This window comes from Anoplophora glabripennis, unplaced genomic scaffold, assembly GCF_000390285.2.
Source record: "Anoplophora glabripennis isolate ALB-LARVAE unplaced genomic scaffold, Agla_2.0 scaffold401, whole genome shotgun sequence".
NCBI classification, from domain to species: Eukaryota; Metazoa; Arthropoda; class Insecta; order Coleoptera; family Cerambycidae; genus Anoplophora; species Anoplophora glabripennis.
The window spans coordinates 318,231-341,194 of NW_019416542.1; the positions used below are offsets into that span (position 1 = coordinate 318,231).

At 32.9% G+C, this 22,964-nt stretch overlaps 1 protein-coding gene across 1 annotated transcript in view; it reads left to right on the top strand.

The window, feature by feature from the left end:
- Positions 1–5,295: 5,295 nt before the first annotated feature.
- The window catches only part of LOC108910890 (fibrillin-1), a gene marked incomplete at its 3' end in the record, with an annotated part of 175,136 nt that continues 157,467 nt past the window's right edge, over positions 5,296–22,964 (top strand). The window contains exon 1 of the mRNA XM_023454907.1: positions 5,296–5,380. Coding sequence (XP_023310675.1) covers positions 5,371–5,380 — 10 coding nt within the window. The remainder of the gene's footprint in view (positions 5,381–22,964) is intronic.

The window sequence follows — 22,964 nt, forward strand, 5'->3', positions numbered from 1 at the left end:
ATGCTAACCGGTGTCAATCTCTAACATTGTTCCAAGCCAACATTCTTCCACCCTACCATACCTACACAGAAGGTGCCAATCCTCCGTACAAGCATAGCTAATCTACGGTCTACCGGCCGCGGGATTCGAAACCCGGGCAGGCAGATAGCACACATCGATTTAAGTACTGACGCCTTAAACCGTGCGGTTATGAACCGACAATAAACCAATATATCTCTACATTTTTAGGGTCACTCAAGTTAAGTATTTATGCCTAGATTTTTAAAGTTTTCTGCCAAATTCGATATTACTTCTTTATAGTTTGAGCTCTCGATTTCCTAGAAAAATTTTTATTAGTTCCTTAAAACATAACATGCTACTTAATTTTAGTAACAAATATGTGATCATTTAACGAACACCTAGGTTGCTTAATGAACCTCATCTCATTACACACTCATTTAGATAATTTCCCAGAAAATTTGGGTGATTAGAGTGAGGAGCAAGGAGAAAGATTTCAAAAAGATATTAAGGAAATGAGGTATTGGTATCAATGTTAGCCGATTACTACTGGTCGATAAAACGATATTTACCATTGAAATCGAGAAAACGTAAATGAAATTCATTTCGTATATCTTTTGACAATAAAATAGTTCAATACCACAAAAGTGAGCAGTAGTCTCGAATCCATAATAGTGATATAGAGTAATTCTATGTGATTAATCAAGGCAAAAAACCTCTTGTCTTGAAAATATGTTTTCAATCGACACACGGACTCTATGTAAATTAATGTACATGTAGCATTAACTGACGCATTGGTTTAAAGCATATTTAATTAAATTTGATTTCATACTAGAATTTTGTCATCTGAAAACAATTAGCTCGAGAGCCACGGGCTCAGAGTTAAAGCTTTCTTTCTTTAATCTTATTTGTTACTCAAATTTTAATAGGCTTAAATGCTTGATTGTTTTGAGTTTAGCAGACCTAATCCGGTCAAACGGACACCAGATTCGAATTTCGCAACCCCGTAAACATACAGATATATGGATTTACTTTGTTGGCAATTGATTCTATACATTTAACCTTGAACTGACCTTCAACCAGAGCTAATCGGGTCAAACGGACCCAGAATTCGGATTTAGCGCCTCCAAAAACGTATAGATACATTGATTTACACTGCTGGAGATTGATTTCTTACATTTGACCTTCAACTGACCTTAACCCAGACCTGATCGGGTCAAACGGACACCGGATTCGGAGTCATTGGTCCCAAAAACATATCGATATGTAGGTTCACTTTGTTGGCAATTGGTTCTCTACATTTGACCTTGAACTGACCTTCAACTAGAGCTAATGGGTCAAACCCTTTAAAACTTGTCAGTGTAACCCTAAAATTGCATTCTCTATACAGGGTGTTCTATTAAAAAAAATAATTTTAATGCTTTCTATGAACAACGGTAGTACCATTATTAAAAACGTCCTAATTTACAGCTACAACATTATTTACTTTTCTTCTAAATTCAAAATCAAGAATTGTAAGCATTTATTACCTAATATTCAAATTTGACCGCCCTTTGCCGGCGTTAAATGTAAGAATAAGAAGAAGAAGAAGATGGATACAGAGAGAGCGTTCTCTATCCATGGTATTATGTATTATGAGAAGACAAATAAAAGTAGAAAAGTTGGAATAAAACCAAGAAAATACGTGTTATTTATTAATCTCCCGGCCGTGCCTTAGAGAAAACATGTTGTGATATGTTTCTATCAACAACGTATATGATTATCAAATCGCCTTTGGTATGAATAAACACATTTTAACACTTAATCTTTGCTCAATTTTCCATGCTGGTTGCAACAGCACTAAACATACGTTAATACCATCACGCGTATATAATTTGTCAAACTAAAAATACTCGAGTTTAACTTCCGAACGTCGTAAGTACACGATATAAAAAATCACCAAGCATCGCTACTGTACATTAGCGATTTGAGTGGGACGTTTACAACACATTTTTTGCGAGGTTGGAACACGCTGCTAACGATGTCTAAGTTCCATTAAAAAATTATAATACAACGCCTGATTGTTGCATTACATTCACTGCATGTAGCAAGAAATCAGCGTAAGCGGCCCGTATACGGTCGTAAATCAATGGGGATTTTAAGGCTTCATCAATTTTAATAGTTGCGTCGGTATTATTTATTCGTATGGAAATATGTGGGGACCGTTTCGATGTTTTTATTGCCGTATGTAACGTATTTCATGGATAATAAGACAATAACTGTTTCGTGTAGGGAAATAATTGCCTTGCCATAATACTCAACGCGATAGGACGTGTCGTTAGGGAAGGGGGTTCCGAGCTAAACATGCAATTTCGTCTAGTCGCAATATCTGACAATTTAAGCATTACTTATGAGTATATGTATGCATATTTTACAGATATTTGTTATTGGGTAGTAAATAATTTTCGCTATTCAAAAACCACAGGTATATTAAACGGCTTAGTTTTCGATTTGTTTTGGGAAATCAGGAATTTTTGTCAATGATTTTATTGAACTTTTAATAACAAAATAGTATTTAAAATTGTATCTACACTAATGCAAACAATTAAAGGGTCAAAAGAATTTCCGAAATTTTCCCTTGATTTTTGACAGACTATTTAGGTGAAAAATGTTCGTATCGGGATTTAAAAAAGGCATTTTCAAGCTCCAAGATTCTAGTTTTTAGATCTTTCGGTTGAAATTTTTTAGGAGCTTCGGTTATCATGCAATTCTAAGAAATAGCGCGACAAAAAAATTTCCACGTCCACAGACTTTGAAAAAATTTTTTCAGCTAGCCATTGCATGGGTCAGATAGCTTGATTATTTCCTGTTTTTTTAAATTTCGATACGACCATTTTCCATCGAATTATCGGACTTTTAATGGAAAAGGATCCTTTTGTCTTCAATCATCGATATCTCGGCGTGGGCAGTTTCGAAAATTGGAATAAATTTCCTATAACATGCTGTCGCAATTTTTCGGATTTTTTTTTTCATCTTTTACACAAATTTTAAAAAACAGGAGAAAAAGGGTAATTTATGGGTAGGGAGGTAGGTACTTTATGGAAATAATGTGTTTCTTTATTTAAAATAATGGGTAACCAATTTCAAAAGTACTATATGTATTTACAAATATCTAAAAATATTTGAATTACTAAAACATTACAATCAAATAAATTAATATTTTTTCTTAAATTTTGCCCTGTGAGAAATTTCACATGTAAAGTTATATATTTATTCTGCGTCATATTTATTAGACAAATGGATGATTTAAGTCTTGAACGACTTGATCAATCAACTTTGTTGAATTTTTTTAAACTATACAGAAATTATGTAAATTCTAATAATAAAATGCTAACGCCAATTTCCTAAGAAAGGAATCTATTGATAAACAAATAATATAATTCTAATTGGAAAAGTCATCGTGATTTTTATCCTTTCATATTTTCTTCATTGTTTTACCGCATACGTCTGGTGTTTTCCATATCTCATTTTTTCTAAGAAAGGATTTATGGTGTAATGTGCAACTATGATTTCAATTAACAGATCAAGAAATTGAAATTTTCTAAGAAATTTGGAAGTAACGATCACTAACATAATTCCGATAAAGAAAGAATTTCCAGGATTTCTCGACAGTCCCAGAGCTTCTTAATTCGTTTTAAAGCATCCTTTTAGTATTTTCCACATTCCAGTTTTTAGGATCAACAAAATTTGTAACGAAATTTTTAAGGAATTTGGGTGTAATGGTTAATAAACGCAATTCTAATACATAGAATCATCAGAATTGTCCATAATTTCAGAACTTCTTGTTTTTTTTGTAAGATCCTTCCAGTATTTTCCACATTATGTTTGTTAAGTTTAACAAGAAATTTGCAATGCGAAGTATTAAGGATTGTGGGTGAAATTTTTAACATATTCCAATAATGTCTCAGAATTTTTTTACAATTCCAGAACATTTATATTACAATATCCTTACTATTTTCTTACTTAAGATTAACGACAAATCTGTAACGCGAATTTTTTAAAGAATTTGGACGTAATGATCAATAAACATGATACCAATACAGAAAGTCATTAGAATTTGTCGACATTCCAGAACTCTTAGCTTTTATTTTGCAATAGACTTCTATTGTTTTGCAGATCTCAATTTGACAACAAATTTTTAAGAGGAATTTTTAAGAAAATTAGACATAATCATCAACACACATGATTCTAGAAATGAAAGTCATCAAAGTTTCTCAACAATTCCAGAATATCTTGCTTCGTTTTACAGCATTCCTCTAGTATTTTTCAATCCTACAGTTTGTGACGAGAATTTTCTAAAGAATTTAGACATACTGATCAACAAACATAATTCCAATACAAAAAAATCATCATCGTCAGAATCGAACAAGAATTCTAGAACTCCTTCCTTTTTTTTGTTCTGTCATATCCTTTTAGTATTTTCCATATCTCATTTCATTTTTTTAAGTGTAACAAGAAAGTTATAACACGAAATGTTTAAGGAATGGCCGATCAACTAACATGATTTCAATAAAGTCAATAAAATTTCTCTATAATTCCAGATTTGTTTGTCTTTGGAGCATTGTTCTAGTAATTTTCATTTATTTCTGTCTAACAGCAAAATTTTTAAGGAATTTGGGCATAAAGTACATGATTTTAATAGAAAACACCGAGGAAAACACCATCCGAATTCCTCTACGATTACAGAACTTCCTGTTACATTCTTCTAGTATTTCCATAATTCATTTTTAAGATTAACAGCTTTGTGACGCAAATTTTCTAAGGAATTTGAACGTAATTGTCAACAAATATGATTCCAAGAGAGAAAGTCATCTGCATTTCTCCAATACTCCAGAATTTTTACCAATGTCCTTCTAGTACATTCTAAGGAATTTGAGAGTAATGATTAACAGTTACGATTCCAATCCAATTCCAGAACTTCCTGGCCTTTGTGTTCCAGCATTCTTCTACAACAAGCTGAATTTTTCGAGTCTACAGCAGCAATTTCCCTTATAGATCCATCCTACGAGAGCAAATCCTCGGCCCGCAGGAGATGCCATTCATAACTCACAGCGAGATACCTCCGGAGTCATGGTCCACGTACTCGCCGGGCCCGCTGACCATAACAAGAGAGAGAATTCGAGTCGCGAGTTGCAGAAACGGAGTGACTGACTCCGCCGGTTCTCACATATTCGCCGGCCAGCCAATCGCGGGCCCCCTCTCATGGCCGCCGAGCACCCAAGACGCCGATGCTCTCAAGCCAGCCAGTCTATCTTAAGACTTTGAAGTGAGTAGCAGTGCCCTAACTTTAAAAGTGGAGTGATAGGGCCACTTATAGCCCTGGCAGATACAGCCATGGCGACTGGTAAGTCCAAGAAGTCTTCTTACTAACCCTTCCTGAACTCCGACCTGCTCGACCCGAATTGCTCTCATACCGCCCCATGCTGGACTAACTCAGTGACAGTGCTTTGAGCTAAACGTTTGTGAAACGGAAAGACCTAGTGGTGTAGTGTTTGTGTCTTGTTGGGAAAACACGTCGATTAGCCTGCAGAACTAACAATTACTCTTGAACTGTTGAGCGTAAGAGAAATCTGGCGACCTAAATTGAACTTTGTGCTAATCAGCGGACTTCTGCTACTTCTCCTGCTTGGATTCTGAGTGTGGGGCCCGGAGAACTTCGGGTGTATGCGAGCAAAATCATCCTGGCATCCTTCAATCCAAAATCCTACTATATGTCATGTTTCTACTAACGTGTATATTAAGGTATTGCCTAATTCTTACGGCGCGCTTCGAGATTTCAATGAACGATTCGACAGCGAACTTTTCCTTCGTATACGTAATTATAAAAGAAACTGCTAAAATGCCATTACCAGTTCTTAGTTTAACAGCCCAATAAAACATAAAACGATGTTTCTTCAAGCGTTTTTCATTGATTAAAGAAACCTTTTAATAGACACATCTATCTCCGTATGTGTCAACTTTCTCGAAACTTTTCGTAATTATAATAATTACTGTCATAAGATATCGCTTATAATGGTCATTTAAATATTACAGACGTCTGTTTTCTTCCTGGACTTACTATACCACTTTTTTACTGTATCTATTAATTCCTGTTACCGTTTGTACATACTTTATTCAAATCGATTCCTGTAGCTAGTGAACAGGTTTGATGAATCACGTTTAATGACAAATTAAAAAAAAATCATATTTCTAAGTCCACACCATTTAATTCAAGGCATTTTATAACTTATGGGAAAATGTGGGCTCCCACCTCATAAAAATGTTTAATTGTCGAATTCACACGGAAAAATTTCATTGCTACTGCCAAAAAACCCGTTTCGCGGTCCTAATATTTAAGTGGCACTTGATTTTAATTCGCGAAAGAACTGGAATTGGTAATTGAGATGGATCGAGGCGGCAGACTTGAACTGAAACAGCCTAAGCTGAAGTTCAAATAAAGATTCGAGTCGATGCTTTAACAGCTTTGTTCCCGAGAGCCTCACTTCATGTCTTTTGGAATCCTCGGGTGTTTATTTGGTTATTAAGATGAAAATTAAACATGTTTACACACACTCGTATTATCTGTTGTAATGGGAATGCCACAAAAGAAGCGCTTTTGATGTTAATGGAGAAACGTTGTACGAGCGAGAGAACAAGTAAAAAAATTAAAAGGTGTATCGAATCTTACAATGAAGAGAAAAACAAAAAAACAGTTCCTTTTCTGAAATTTATAAAAAAGAACTACTTAGTTGGTACCTACCAACGACAATTTAATATACAGGGTGGTTATTAAGTACCTGTACAAACTTTAAAAGGAAATTCTTTAACTAATTTTAAGATAAAAAATTCATATAAACATGGCTTGGTTCTTGAGATACAGAGCGTCAAAAAAAAATTGTTTGTTCAATAACATGGCAATTTGAGGAAATTCAGAAAAAAATTAAAAATTTTGTTTCAGCAATTATTATAAATGTCATTAACTTATTTGTAGAAGTAGTTTAGTAAATTGTAAATAATCTAAGTTTGTCGCATCGCAATACCCACATTCTTTCACTTGTTTTCCAAAAACTCTTAATAATTCAACAATTCAATTCAAAAAATAAATTTTAAAGCTGCAAATATATAAAAGGTAAAAAATATTATCATGCAAATCCATATAATAGCAGAATAACTAGGTCCGGTGCAAGTTGTGTTAAATTTAATTGAAAAATATGAAAAAGATTACTGTAAACGCGTTTAATATAACTTATACATCGGAAAACTTCTTGCACTGTAAATTACGTATAACAAAATAAACAAATCAGTTTTTGACGTTCAAATAACATTCCTGTATTGAAAAAAGAGACAAAGGCAAACAAAAAAATTCGTGCCAATCTGTTTAGCAAGAGCACGTCTATGTGGGCAAAGAGACCTTCGATTTGCTCATAAATATTTAAATCCTAGCTGTTAACAAAGGTTACTGCTATGACGATATTAAAACATAATACCTCTCGTTACCGGATGATCGTTACGTATTTGATATTTCATAACAAGACTACTATATTGGATACAGACTTTCATCTCTGCGAACATATGTTTCCTATTAAGAAAAACAAACAACGGTAAATCTTTTTATACCCACGCGGAACTACTTTACACGCATCTAACAAAAATTAACACACGCCAACGCTAAGAAAAATAAAGGAAAATTTCGGATGGCACTCGAATAAAAACAGAGATAGTTGCATGAATAGAATCTGAATGACCCTGTTGAAGCTGAGAACAATTGGAGTGCTTTCAGGGTGGTAATGGGGCCACAATTCGTACCATATGTCTGCTTAAGGACTCGCCCCCGCTCGTATGCAGAGAAAGTGATTGCGTCAAGGAGGTGTTGCAAACGTCGGACGGGACCGCGTTAATTCGCCTTGATGTTCTTTGAAGCGCTCGGTCACCGTTTATTTTTAGATTAAGACGTATGACGTTTTCCTAGTTAAATGTTAGTTCTTAAAAAAAATGCACCAGTCATAATTTGACTACTTGATTGTCCTATGGGAATAAATTTAATTGCTGCTATTTAAACAAAATTGCGCATATTTGAGACAATAGTCGTTTCATGGCCAACAAAATATTTACACAATGATATAATGGTGAAAAAACCTTTTTAAATAGCATTTAAAACAAAAAGAACAGCTTAAAGATGTTAAGAATTTAGTAATATAATTAATTAAATAAATTTTGATCATAATTGTATCTGTATTTCAAAATTCTACCTAATTTCCAAAAATGTGTGTCATAAAATTAACAAAACCGTTTTTAATCTTTTCTCCAATATACAAAGGTGTTTGTTGTTTATCAGAAGAAACATGAAAGAAGTGAATAAGGAGCAAAACAGTACACGTGTTGGATAATAATATGATAAACGTAAGAGATAAACATGGAAAATTAATTATAGAAGATAAAATAGTGAGTAGGCCGGAGCAAGATTACAAAGGATGACAGAAACTAACAAGACACTGGAAGAAAAGATATACAATCCTGTTTGAAATATTAAAAATTCCAGTCTTTCTCAAAGCGTGGTAGTAAATGAATTGTAAAAAAGATAAAATCAACGAATTTGATTAAATACTTCGTATCGGAAACATATCTAAAACAAATCAAAAGAATATATAAAGCAGAACACAGTACACAAGCAGTACACAGAAAACGGTAAAAAAATACTGAAATTTCAAATCTTACTCAAGAATATTTCAATTTCTATCACGTCCAAATGCGTTAAATTTTCACTGTTAATATGAGTAAGTTTTCAGTATCCTTATTTTAATTGTGGACATATAAAACAATTAGGATTTGTCCAATGTAATTTAAAATGAAGTCATTTAATCTGACATTGAAGGTAGTTAAAAAAACTCAAGAAACAAGTTATTTGAGTCGAATTGTAGAAATAGTCAAAGGTATTATTGGAAAAGTGCACAATAAGGAATCTGAAACTCATAAAATTGTTTTTTTCGAAAACTCATCAAATTCCACATTTTCGTTAAATTTCAGTTGACAAAGTGAGTGTTTTTATCACATTGCTGCAAAATACTTTTATGTTCTAGAACGCCAAAGTCTTTTTCGTTCTAGAACATAAAACAAATGTTAAAATAATTTGTCATTTTTTCTAAACTTATGATTTTATTAATTAAACAATATGCATTTTAAGTAATATACAATACAAAACAGTAACTATTATAAACAGAACTATTACAATTTATTTTGCACTACATGTAAATTGAAAGTGCCAATATTGCAGTGAGTTAAATTTACGCCAGATACAATGCTGTCAGTTATCGTAGCTTTTAGTTCTGGGTGTTCAATGAAGCTGCTGATGTAATTGTTTAAGTGCACTGCGCACATTGTATTATTGGAAACTTCAATAGGCTCTGCTGAAGATGGCAAAAGTACTATTTCGCGTTCTAGATACAAACGTAACTATATTTAAAAAAAATTAGCGAACATATCGTATATAATAAACGCAAAAAGGACTTTTAACTTTTACAAAAAAAAACTGATCGGACGGAATGTGAATACATCTACCAATTTACATACATTTAGTTAATCCAACCTTAATCAAAAGTCAAGATACTGGCCCATAGTTATTAAAATCAGTGCATTTGATACAATTATCTACAAAGATAACCAAGCTCATCTTTTAATTTTGAATTTATCTAGGCAAGAGATGACCTTGCAATGAAAATAACAGACAAATGCTTATTATAGATGTAGTGGGAGGTATTTTATTATAATTGAGACATTTTACTTGAGCGTAATCAGTGAGTAAAATTGTCAAAATGCTCGGTACTAATTATACGAAAACATATAGTAATAATGGACAAGGTAACAGAAAATCATCTTCTCGATATCTTAAATCGTGTTTTCTTCAACATATTATAGGCGATATATATTTTCTGTTATTACGGAACAAGAAATGACATCACCTCCCTCGATACGGTTACTAAATTCTTTTTAAATCATGTTAAAACAACAGCTGTTCTAGAGTAGGCGAGCCAAACGGTGGAAGGTCAATTTTTCCTTTCACTTACGTAAAATTTTGTCATTTTATTTACCAATCAATAACAGACACAGGACAAAAAAAACGCCATTAAAATGATATCCGAGACCGTAAAATCAGGAAGATAGGCCGTGAAAATAAAGTTATTGTTAAAAAGTGAGCATGATCTTTACTGATTGAAGAGGTGACAATGATTTTCAGTTTTATTTACGTGCACACAAATAACAATAAACTGGACAACCTTAAGCTTTAAAATAAACAACTTTCTGACGTAGCTATCGAGATTTCGAATAAATTATAATAAGGCGAGTGATTTAAAACCGTAGATATCAATAAAATCATACAAAATGGAACTTAAATAAAAACTAAATAAATGAAACCGATTTTCGAAGGGTAAATTTTCCTACACGAACCCACGTTACTCGATTAGCTACCATAAAACCTCAAGAGGATATGCTCTACCCAGATTTAAAGTTTGATTTATTTGCCTTGCGCTAGAAGAGCCAGGAAATTGTCTGCTCTCCATACTTCGAATTCTAATCTTTGCAGGTACCCGACAAACCAATTTGTTTAGAAAGTCGAATGCAATTAAGGCATACTCGATTATTTCTCAGTGTGTCTTTAATTGCTCGGCTATCCGTGATAATAAAGCACATGTCTGTTTTCACTGGAATGTCTTCCTTCCCATAAGACGGCAACTTAAAAGCGAAACGGAATGAAAGTGATTTGCAACATGTAGAATAGTTTCATTTGCATTTAACACGTTTCTACCTGAAAATAAACCAAAATGCACGCTTCTCTTATTTGTTACCACTATAGGTCGATTATCTTGTACTTTATAAACATATTGTATATAAAAAATATTTAATACACAAGTAGATATTCCAGTACGAAAACAACTGCAAATATCTTACAACAATGACCTTACGTTACAAGATCATGTTTGTATCGTTGTGAGTACTTTTTGTTGATTAAACTTTTCGTACAAAAAACATATATTTTTCGTTACAAGCTCATAAAGCGTACAATACATTGAATAATGTTGCAGTTTAGCAAGGAGACAAGAATACATTAAGGGGAAAGTTCAAACAACGAAAATGTAAAATTAACTCTTTGTACAAGGCGCCCTTGACTTATAAGCAAATCTGTAGTGGTTAATTACGAATAACATAGAACATATTTCCTAGAAATGATTTTGTAAAGTTTAAAGTATAAAGAATGTCTATTTATAAAAATGCCATAATTACCTTTCGTTCAAAAGTACAATTTAAAAAAATATAAAAATAATGTTACAGAAGTTTTAAAGTCTACCCACACATTTCGTGACTAATGCAACAAATGCATGATCGGTATATGGTTTTCGTGATATAATGGTGTAAAAACTTTGAGAAGAGAAATAGGGTCGTATGTTGAAAACCACGTGTTGTTTCTAATACCAAATATTTACACCTGTTATAAGAATTATTAAATGACAGGTGGGTAAGGGTTAGGAAGGGTTAAATAAAGCAGATGTCTACTGCATTTTAAAAGAAGTTAACAATCTGTTCTATTTTGACTACTCACATTATAATCTTTTTTATGTTTTATAGGAATTAAGGAAAAAATATAAAGCATGTTTACCAGAGAAAATGTCGAATCATGTATTAATCCAGTAGGTATTCAAAAAAATTCATAGAATTACATTACTCGCAAGTACTTACCCTTCTAGGAGTATATTTAATAAGACAGTGTGTTTTTTTAATTTTTTTAAGTACTTTTATAAAAATTGCATAAAAAAACTAGTAAAGGAACTACATAAAACTATTAAACTTAAAAAACGCAAAATTTAATGAAAATTATTTTAGTTTACATTTTGCTATACAGGGTGTCCGTTAAAGAATGGGCCAAACTTTACCAGTAGATTCCACGACGCAAATTAATGGGGAAAAGTCATATACAATGTTGCTCATAAACGTTTAGTTTTCGAGATACAGGGTGTTGAAGTTGAAAAAATAAAAACGATTTTCAGGCATATCTCGGAGATACATCAAGGGATTTGTTTCTAATTTGATACGAGGAGTTTTAACGGGGACCTACATCATTTGCTGAGATTTCAGGTCAATACAAAAAAACAGTGGTGTAAACTATATTTTAAGACCCTCTTCTAAAAAATAAATGTTATGCCACTGCGTAAAGCGGAAATAAATAACATTTTTCAAATTTTCAATGGTTTTTCAGCATAAAAGGTATGAGTATTACTGAATATCGCTGAGAGGCACATAACATAACATAATTTTTTGATAATTAAATAGCACTAACGAATATTAAAATATTTTAATATTTTACAGTATACTGTTTGTATATGATATTTCAGGTATTGTATAGTTGTAAAACATATCAAACAATTAAGAAAACTAAAATAAAAATATAAACAACAAAATACCAAGAACTAAAAAAAAACATTAATCATGTTTATTTTATTTTACATTACACGTATCTCCAAGATATGCCTTCGGCTCATTCTTTAACGGACACCCTGTATATGTAAGCAAAATGAAAACGCAGTTATAGATATTTAAATATTAAATTCTTGAAAAGCATATTTAATTAGTATACTTACCTCTGTTTATTAAAAAAGCTTCTTAATCACTATTATTAAATATATTTTTTTATTAATTTGCCTTTTATCTATTGATTGTAAAAAAATCGTGAGGAAAAATACATATATTTGTAAAAAAATGTTCGTCTATAACATGCATACATATATTTTAGGAAAAAATGAAGTTGAACGTTCAAATAAAAATGTGGTCAAGTTGGTTCTGAAAATTTGGACGTAGGGCGTAGCGTATAGCAAATGAACTTAAACGTCATCTGTCTAAGCGCTATATCGCCGCTATCAATTTGAATATTTTCGTTTTAAAAAGCGTTTAAAATGGTGTTTTCTCAAGAACAAAAAGTGTTTATCATAGAGTCCTACTTTAGAAATGGACGCAAGATTGATGGAATATGGAAGTATTCTATTGAGGGATGTTTCATAGAATTTCAAAATCAATTTCCCGGCGTTGTTGAGTAAAAAATTTTTCAAAGTGCAGTTCAGCGTTGTGTTAATGTTTTTCGTGAAACGGGCAGTGTAACAAGAAAAGAAGGAAGCAGCCGACCTAAAAAGCGGACTGAAGAATTAAAAGAAAATGTCCATCAAATAATGAAAAATGCGCCAAGAACTTCTGTACGTGTTTTATCGCAAATAGTTGGAGTATCAGTCGGTACCTGCCACACAGTGTTAAAAAAAGATTTGCGTTTGTTCTCCTATCGTTTAACTTGTCAGCAAGAACTTCATAAAGTTGATTTTCCGCGACGGGCTGTATTTTGTGAATGGTTTTTAAACAACTACGGTGAACTTCATAATATCACCTTTTTTTCTGATGAAGCCTGGTTTCATTTAAGTGGTTACGTAAACTCACAGAATATGAGAATGTGGTCTTCTGAAAAACCAGATAACTTTTTTGTCGAGGGCCCTCTACACGCTCAAAAAATTGGAGTTTGGTGTGCTCTCAATCGAAGGAGGATTTATGGACCTATTTTTTTTAATGGTACTCTTACTGCGCAAAGGTATAGAGAAGAAATTATCGCTCCTTTTGTTAACCAGCTGGAAGAAAACGAAATTACAAACTTTTACTTTCAACAAGATGGCGCAAGGGCACATACGGCAGGCGAGACGATGAATATGTTGAGGGAAATTTTCCAAAATCGACTAAGTAATAAGTCTCAATGCTGAACATGAATTTCCACCGAGGTCATGTGATATTACGCTGTGTGATTTCTTTTTGTGGCCTTACCTTAAAAACACTATTTTTGAACTGCCTATTCCTGATTTAAACCATCTGCAGGCTCGACTTATAGACAAGATTCGTGAAATTAACAATACCCCGAGCATCTTAGAAAATGTCTTTAATTCTTTGAGGAACAGGTGTGAAAAGTGCTTGGAACAAGGAGGGGGACACTTTCAGCAGCTGCTTTAATTTATTGTTATAACAAGGAGGGGGACACTTTCCGCAGCTCCTTTAATTGTTTGTTATTGTTATCACGATTATTGAAACTGACAGCTGCTATACAGCTCGTTGAGAAATGAGGTTAAGTTGGTCGCTATAAGCTACTCCCTACGTCCAATGTGTCAGAGCTAACTTCGACCACGTTTTTATTTAAACGCTCGATACTTAGAAACAAATTCTTACAACTTCGCAAAAAAATCTAAGTAGGCAAAATTATCAAACCTCGCAATCAAGATTTCTTGCTGTGATATTGTAGGAAACAACTACTTTATAGACTACATAGCCCAACTAGCATTGAATTATACCAGTAATAATGATCAGCTAGGAATGTGATGTTTTGCATTAATACAGATTGCCTATGATTTATTCCCTTGGTTATGGGGTTATGGAGTTATAGGGTTATTGGGGTTTGGGTTCATGGGCTTATTAGATTGGGATATCATTGGGTTAAATGTTTTTGGGATTTGGTTAATAAGATTTAACGTTGAAAGTTGAGTCTTAAGGTTATATGGTTTAATTGTTTAGACAATCGTTTTTTGTGTGGTCGTGTTATATTACTAGATTAATATGAATTATTTTTTCACCTTATTAGTATTTGTCCTTTTTATTAAACTCTTGAATTTTCAATTTTCTTCAAATGATGTCCATTCTTCGATATCAAAAATGAGGCTAAATATTTTTGGCTTATTTGGAAAAAGGTTTTCTATTTAACAAAAAAAAACACTTTTAATTTTGTCTGTGACCAGTAATTTACGAAACTATGTCTTTATAATTAATGGTATATACTAAATATTACAAATAAGGATATTTAGCATTAAAAAAAATTAAAGTTTCCCACTAATTTCGAACAAGATTTTTCCCTCGGGCAATGTTCCGTATTATTTTTAATACGTCAGCACATACATCATTTTTAATAAAACCACCTGAAATATAACAGCGAGGGCTTTACAATTATTTTTTCTTTCATTTTGTTAACTAGCCGACTAAATCTGTTCACCACTCACTATAGCTCGAGCTTTTAATAAGACACTTAAGTGCTTGACGAGGCTGAAAATAAGCCATAAAGATTAAAAATAACAGCCCGATCACGTGGCCTGCTGCATAAAAACTGTTAATCGGTAGCTTACACGAAAAAGGCCAGTTCTCAAGTCTCACAAAGCATGTAACAGACCGTGCCTTCGCCATTTAATGTGCGATGATCTCATCTGTTGGAAAGGATAAGGCAAATCACTTGACGCGATCATTTTTGTGTTCGCAGAGGCCGTTTACGAATTTATTAGCCGGTGAGCGCGACAGCTGCCGCTGCGTTTTTACATCTGTATTAAGGCTTTTTGCGAGTTCGTTTACTGCCTCCCAGTGTAAGACATCAACAAATTGCTTCGGTATCCGCTCGAGAAGATTTATTATCCTGGATATTTTGGCAGGATGTTTCTCAAGCGGGCACACTGAATTTGCATAAATTATAATGTTACGTAAATTTATCACCGCATTATAAATAGTTTTAAAGGTTGAAAAAATGTTGGTAGATATTCGTTTTTAATATCCCCTGTCGAGATTTTAATCACTTCGGTAATAGCTCACTTCGTGACGTCAGAGATTTACTGGTTTGTTTTCTATAAGCGCTTCCTCAAAGCTTTGTAGAAATTTTTGACATTTTGCTGTTAGTATTTTCGGGAAACCGTTAGTTATTTTCATGGAAAATATACTACTCGTATAACATATTCCTACTTACAGAAAATTACAGAATTTTCGGAATAATGAGGTAAATTACGAGCTAAAGTAGATTTTTCCGAAGCAAATTGTAGATGACGCTGGAGTCTCGAAGGAATTTTACAAAGTGGTTTATCTTATCCATTTGATGTAACATCTGGTGTCCCTCAGGGATCTAAGTTAGGACCCTTGTTAATTCTTGTATTCATTAATGATTTACCCAACATTATCTCCTCGTATTATAAACTTTTTTTGTGGGATGATTTGAAAATATATTCAATAATTAAAATTCAGGAAGATTGTACACATTTATTCAAGATTCAAGCCAATCGTATTAATAACTGGTGCAATTCTAATCGCTAATCTAAAAAACCAGCAATTCGGTAATTATGTTATTTATCATCGAATTATATTGACAAATAAATATTTTCTATGAAAGAAGGAGAATAGAAGAACTAAATAAATATACAAGTAAAGTTTCGAACCCGAATAGTCGCGCTAAGAAACACACGCTGCTTATTTCGCCACGAGCTTTCGTAAGATCGAATTTTTGCAACTTTTACAAATGGTGAGCCTTACTTTCGAAATTTCTACTTTATTTCCGAGTTGTGCACCTTAGGGTTTTGGGGATATACTACTCTAATGAGTCTCTTTAAGTCCACAGAGACTGGGACAAATCGGTGACCTTTCCTTGTTAGAAAAAAATAGCATCTACTAAAGGTGTAGAAAAATCCCTTGTGATTTCTATACTGTACTTAGAAAAACAAATGAATGTTGCATTTCGAAGACACAAGCCAGACTGATACATTTAGTTGTCAGAACAACCTAAACATCTTTACATATTTCATGTGTAGCAACTGTAACAAAAAGAACAGAGTTGATGAAAGTATTTTTGTAGCCTGTCAGTTTTAAATCGTAGTTTTGTGTTCATGAAATATGAATTTATGTATTGTATTCATTTCGACTAGTTTTTTTATGTATATAAGTGTTTATATGTGTGTACATATGTTTTTTTTCTTATTTTGTATCCTGTTTCTTGGTACATTTGTTTTTGAATGTTCATGTAATTATGTTTGTTTTTTCCCATCAGTTCTGTTGGATGGTGTAAACTAAATAAATAAAGAAACAAATAAATAAATAATAATATAAGGATTGATAGGTCTATCTCCAATAAAGAACGTGATATGAAAAAAAAAAGTTTAGAGTTTATTGATAACATACTCTTTTGGCCATATCTTCCTTATTGTTAGAGATAGATATATCAAACCTTATATTATCGTAAGCTTGAAAATATAAAAATATTCTATCCAAATATGTAGAAATATATGGAATGGCCTATCTACAGGATGTCCTATTTAAAGAAACGCAAATTTAATAAAGATAAAAAAATATAGCGATAAAGCCGCATACGGTTCTTCTTTTTAAATAGAGTTTTGAAATCGCAAGAAAATTTAATACTACTTTGGACCATACAATTTTTTTCTAAATAGGAAAACAACAAAGACAAAAAGAGGTAGAATTTTAAACCTTGTACAATGGTACACTTTGATAAACAAAAAAAATAGCTTTATTATTAAACCATTTATAAATTATGTATGTAGAAGAAAAATGTAGCACATAATTATTATTTTTATAGCTAGTGTAGACAGAATACTATAGTAGCAACTGTAAGAATACAGTGTAAGTTACGTAAAATGAAGATGTCTTCAGATATCGCAAAAATTTGAATCGTTTTTTGCAGCAAAAGAGTTTTAACTTAACAGTTCAGCTAAGTTATACATAATTACAATTTGTATTTGCGTGTTTTCCATTTTTCGATTCGATGATTCGATTATTATCGATCATAAATTCCTCTTCTTGATTAAGTAAAAAAAGTTTTAAAACCTTTTTTTATTTGGTAAATTGCATTATCCTCGACATTATCCAAACCTTAAAATACTTAAACTAAGCACAAATCTTCTCTAAACATTTCAAGATAAGTTTTATTGTTTGAAATAGCAATCAAATAAATTTTTGAGCGTTTAAGTTTCAACTATCTTCCCATCCATCATTTTCTACTTAACAAACTATTGATTTTTCGAAATTTATAGGCACAATTTGGTTAAAATGTAATTTAATGGTAATTGCTTTGCACCATGCACAATTGACTTGCAGGAAAAAATCTATTACCAATTTCAAGTTTTTGGGTCTCGAACATGTATACAGAAGCATTGAATGTAAAGGTACTCGTGACAATGAACAGATCTGAACTAAAATTTACGGGTAGATAATTTATATAAGACGAGGTATTTAAATAGTTTCTATAAAAATGATTAAATTGACGGTTTACTAGATAAATCGTGCTCATATTTCTAATTTGTTTTTTCCCTCTTAGTTTCTGCTGGCCTTATTCCGTATGCGAGCAATATAATCTACATTACTTAATTGTATATTGTGAAAGGCTGTCCTTATTTTACTTATTATTGAAAGTACGACGGCTGCGCTGCAAATTACAAGAACATGATGATTTTATCGTTAATACCAACAATTAAGTTATTTAATATATCAAATAAAAATATTTCCGTACTGCATATGCCTTTAATTTACGAGCCAATCTGTTTGGTTTAGTTTGGACGTAACAATGACAGCTGAAAACTAAATCGAGTGCGGAATTCTGGGTATCTCGCGAGGAAGCCACCATTGTTTCAGATATCCAAGCCACAATAAAAACGATAATAAGATTCGACCTAGAAATGATTGTTTACCATGAAAGGAGGGCTGATCGGTATCGGTACCTCTATTATGCTGCTTTCGTATAAAATTTCTTGCCTAGGCGGTTTTTTAATGAACCAGTTTCGCCACCCACGGCCCAAACGGGAATTTTTGTTCCCTTGCTAATACCTACACACATCTGAAAGGTTAGTTTGTGAGTAAAAGGCAGTAAAAGTGCTAAAAACACCAACATACTTTGAGATGAATCACCACTAGCCTTGAAGATGTCTAGCAGTCTCGAAAACTGTGCGCGATTTTTAACTGCTAAATCGAACATGTTCTCTTTTATTGAAAGCAAAATAATATAAAATAGTTATCTTCGTGAGCGAGGTTAGTTTTATATTCCCATGGATCATTAGAAAGTTGGTGGACTAGGTAAAATGTAGGTCACACTTTGGATAACTAATAGGTGTTTATGTAAAATAGACATTAGCACTTCATGACATAAATATATCACCGTTTAACAGAAGCAGAAACTTTCCCAGAGATCTAGCACCACGTGACAGATTATTTAGTCACTAATTTCGAAATATATTTCACCATAAAAAACTCGTTTTTCAACAAGTGCGACGTCCACAAAAATGTCACCAAATCAAATATATCTTGCATCTAAAGAAACGAAACCAATATTTTCTTTGCAACAGATCTGAGGTGTTTGTTGAAAAAATATTGGCTTTGCGAAAACTTATTGATCTATAGACAACATGTTTGCGTTTTTACTTTGTGGTCAAGATGGATTTCAGGCCAATAAACTTACAATAAAAATAGGCAAACGACGTTCACGACTTTGCCCTTAGTTGACAGAATCTCTCCGATAGACAAACAATGTGGTACGTGTACAAATAATGGCAGAACTCCGAGGAATATGGGTAAATTATTTAATATTTACGCGCATACTGACCTCAATACGCAAGCCATTGTTCAAAGAGTTTGTGTAGGAAAAAATTGTTTATGGGAATGCAATCCATTCTTCTAAATATTCGTTTGGGAAATGTGCGAGGAGATTTATTTATTAAATGGGATTGTTAATCTTTCTTTCAACTCTAAAAGAAATGTTTCAGGAAGTAAAGTTCGTCATGAAAATGTAGTAATGTGATGTATTTTTGGCCAGTCATAAATAATTATCCAAAATAAAAATTAAAACTAATATAATTAATACAGAAACACAGAAACAATATATTGAAATTATTGAACAATGTAATCATTTAAAGAAATATCTTGTATTCCTGCTGTTCTTTCATGACTCTAGACAAAGACTAATCCCGTAAAAAAAAACAGCTGTTCAATATCCTGTTCGATATGCTCCTTACACATGTTTTTTTCGTAACATTACTTCTTTGATGAACTTATTTGACCCATATTAAGTCATAAACAAATTTTGTTTCCATTACCGTTGTAACTGCTTTATTGAAGCGTAGATTAATACAATAAAGATTGCGTACCAGTATTAACAGTTAGGCAATTCACATTAAAGGATACGAGTAATTATTTTTTCTAGGCATAGAGCCAAATTATTTTCTTTTTATTACCCAGAGTAATGACGCTTATTGGAATATAACCACAGTCATGCACTTACGACCTTTAAGATGGTTTATTTAGATTTAGAAGTGAATAAGAAAGCTATTTGTATGTGGCGATTATGATGCTTCAGAAAGGACATTGCAGATACATCTGGATTATTTGGAAAGTTCGGGTCTTAATACGTACGTGGTGATACTTCTTTCCTCAAAATTATTATGTGGTCAAAGACTCGAGGATTATCCTTGGATGGCCTTGTGATGATTGCCGACAAAAAATCGTTCTTACCAGCGGATTCCATTTTAATCTCAGGTCGGTCTAAAAATAATGTGTATCATTAAACGAGAGCAATGGCATGTCAGTGGAGTCATTAAACGTAAAAAAATTTGAATATCTGTATTAATGCCGGTTTTCGTGTCCATTGTCATTATGTAATTTTATCGGAAATTGCCAGTTTTAACGCTACCTTTAACCACATTAGTGTAATTAATAGAAGTTGAAAGACACACTATTCTGTGTAAATTTACAAACTAGACCATTGGTTATTTTGACGCGACGCTAGGTAATAAAAATTTCCTCTTTATTACACTGTACAAGTTACATTGTGTACAAATTTGCACTTTTTCTACAATTTTTTCAAAATTTAAAATTACAAATCGGCTTATGTATATTTGCAACACCTGAATTATAGTTGTACTAAGAAACAGGGAAACTACTTAGCACACGTATAACACTGTATAATGTAGAAAGAAAATATACTCTCAAACATGTAATCTTACATAATGTAATACATTATGTACGTTCGTATTATTACTTTTTTATATAGAGTGGACAAATGAAAACGAAACAGAGCCATTTTCAGGAACTGCGTCAAGATTGTAGAAAAACGCTCAGACCCGTCGATTTTAGATTAAAGGGGGACATTATTTGCTGGTATTTTTGACTCCGCCACTTTCACCCCCAAGCAAGGGTAAGCATCACCCCAAAATATTTAAATGGCATTGGGGGTTGAGTAATATTTCTTTTGAAAGCTCTTACAATTCTCTTTACAACAGACTTTAAATTTTATAATTCCGCCCAATACTTTGAAAAAAATTTACATTTTAAAATTTAAATTATGTTTAGTTGCTTACTTACTACTTAGTTGATTAAATGTTCAAACTGATGACCGCCCGCTTCCATACAAGAATAAAGATTTTGTTCGAAACGTTCGCGCACATTCCGAAGCATTTCCGGAGTGATTCGACGGCATTCGTCGACGATTCTTTGACGCAAATCTTCCAGCGACGCTGGCTGTGTTTTATAGATTTTACTTTTTAGGTATCCCCACAAAAAGAAATCAAGGGGCGATAAATCCGGTGATCGTGGAGGCCACTCAATGCTGCCTCTTCTCCCAATCCAATTCCGTAGAAAACGTTGGTCCAAATACTGACGGACAATTAACGCATAATGCGGAGGAGCACCGTCCTGTTGAAAAATCAAATGATCTTCATCATACTCTGGAACATTTTCAATAATATCAGTCAAGGCAGGGTCAATAGCGTCTTCCAGTAATTGCAAATACATTTGGCCAGTCAAATTACCAGGTAGAAAAAAAGGACCCACCAGCCGGTCACCGAAAATTCCAGCCCATACATTTAATTTTTCCGGTTGCTGTGTATGCACCTCGTGAAAAACTCTTGGGTTTGAATCGGACCAATAGCGTCAATTGTGACGATTTACCGTCCCGTTCAAGAAAAAACTACATTCATCAGAAAAACCGATGTTAAAAAGGAACTATGGATCATTCCCTGCTCGCTCACTCATTATTTCGCAAATTGCAAACGGCGGTCATAATCATCCTCATGAAGTTCCTGGACTAAATGTATTCCGTATGGATGGAATTTATTCTTCTTCAAAATAGTTTGTATGCTAGTTCGATTGATCCCAGACACATATGCCAGCTGCCTCGTACTTAATATAGGATCAAGATGAACTTGTCCCAGAACTGCAACTTTACTAGCTTCATTAACTACAGCTTTTTCAATTTCTCGGTTTTTATTGGCTACGTTCCCTGTCTCTTGAAATTTTTTTACTAACTCTAGAACATACTTCCTCCTGACATGTCGATCTTGATGTTGTTAATTAAATAGCTGAGCTATTGTATTGCACATTTATTGTTTATAAAGTAAAGCGAAATGATATCTACTCTTTCCGCAATGAAATAAACCATAGTGTTTAATTTTCAAAAACACAATTAAATAAACTACCAACCAACGCTTCCAAATAATACTACAAAATAATTTGGAATCCACTAATTTTACGTTTTACGTATAGCATCCATTTCTGTTTTTTACAATTTTGTTTTTTTTACGAAAGTGATAACAAATCGCCAAAAATCAATGTAACGCAAGAAATACTAAATTTATACCATTGGCGTACTTAACTCGAATGACTGACATTTTTACCATTACTAATTGTTTGTACATAAATTTCAACTTTAAAATCAAAATTCTTAATAAGTATTGGGCGGAATTATAAAATTTAAAGTCTGTTGTAAAGAAAATTGTAAGGGCTTTCAAACGAAATAATACTCAACCCCCAATGCCATTTAAATATTTTGGGGTGATGCTTACCTTTACTTGGGGGGTGAAAGTGGCGGAGTCAACAATACCAGCAAAGAATGTCCCTCTTTAATCTAAAATCGACGGGTCTGGGCGTTTATCTACAATCTTGACGCAGTTCCTGAAAATGGATCTGTTTCGTTTTCATTTGGCCACCCTTTATAAATACCAGTGCAAATATACTTTATGTACATTTCCATAATTTTTATCAGTCTTTAAAGATAATGTAACGACTTATGCACCTTATTCTATTTCAAATTGTGTTTCAAGATAAATATGCTGTCCAAAGGATGCAGTTTTATCTGTTGC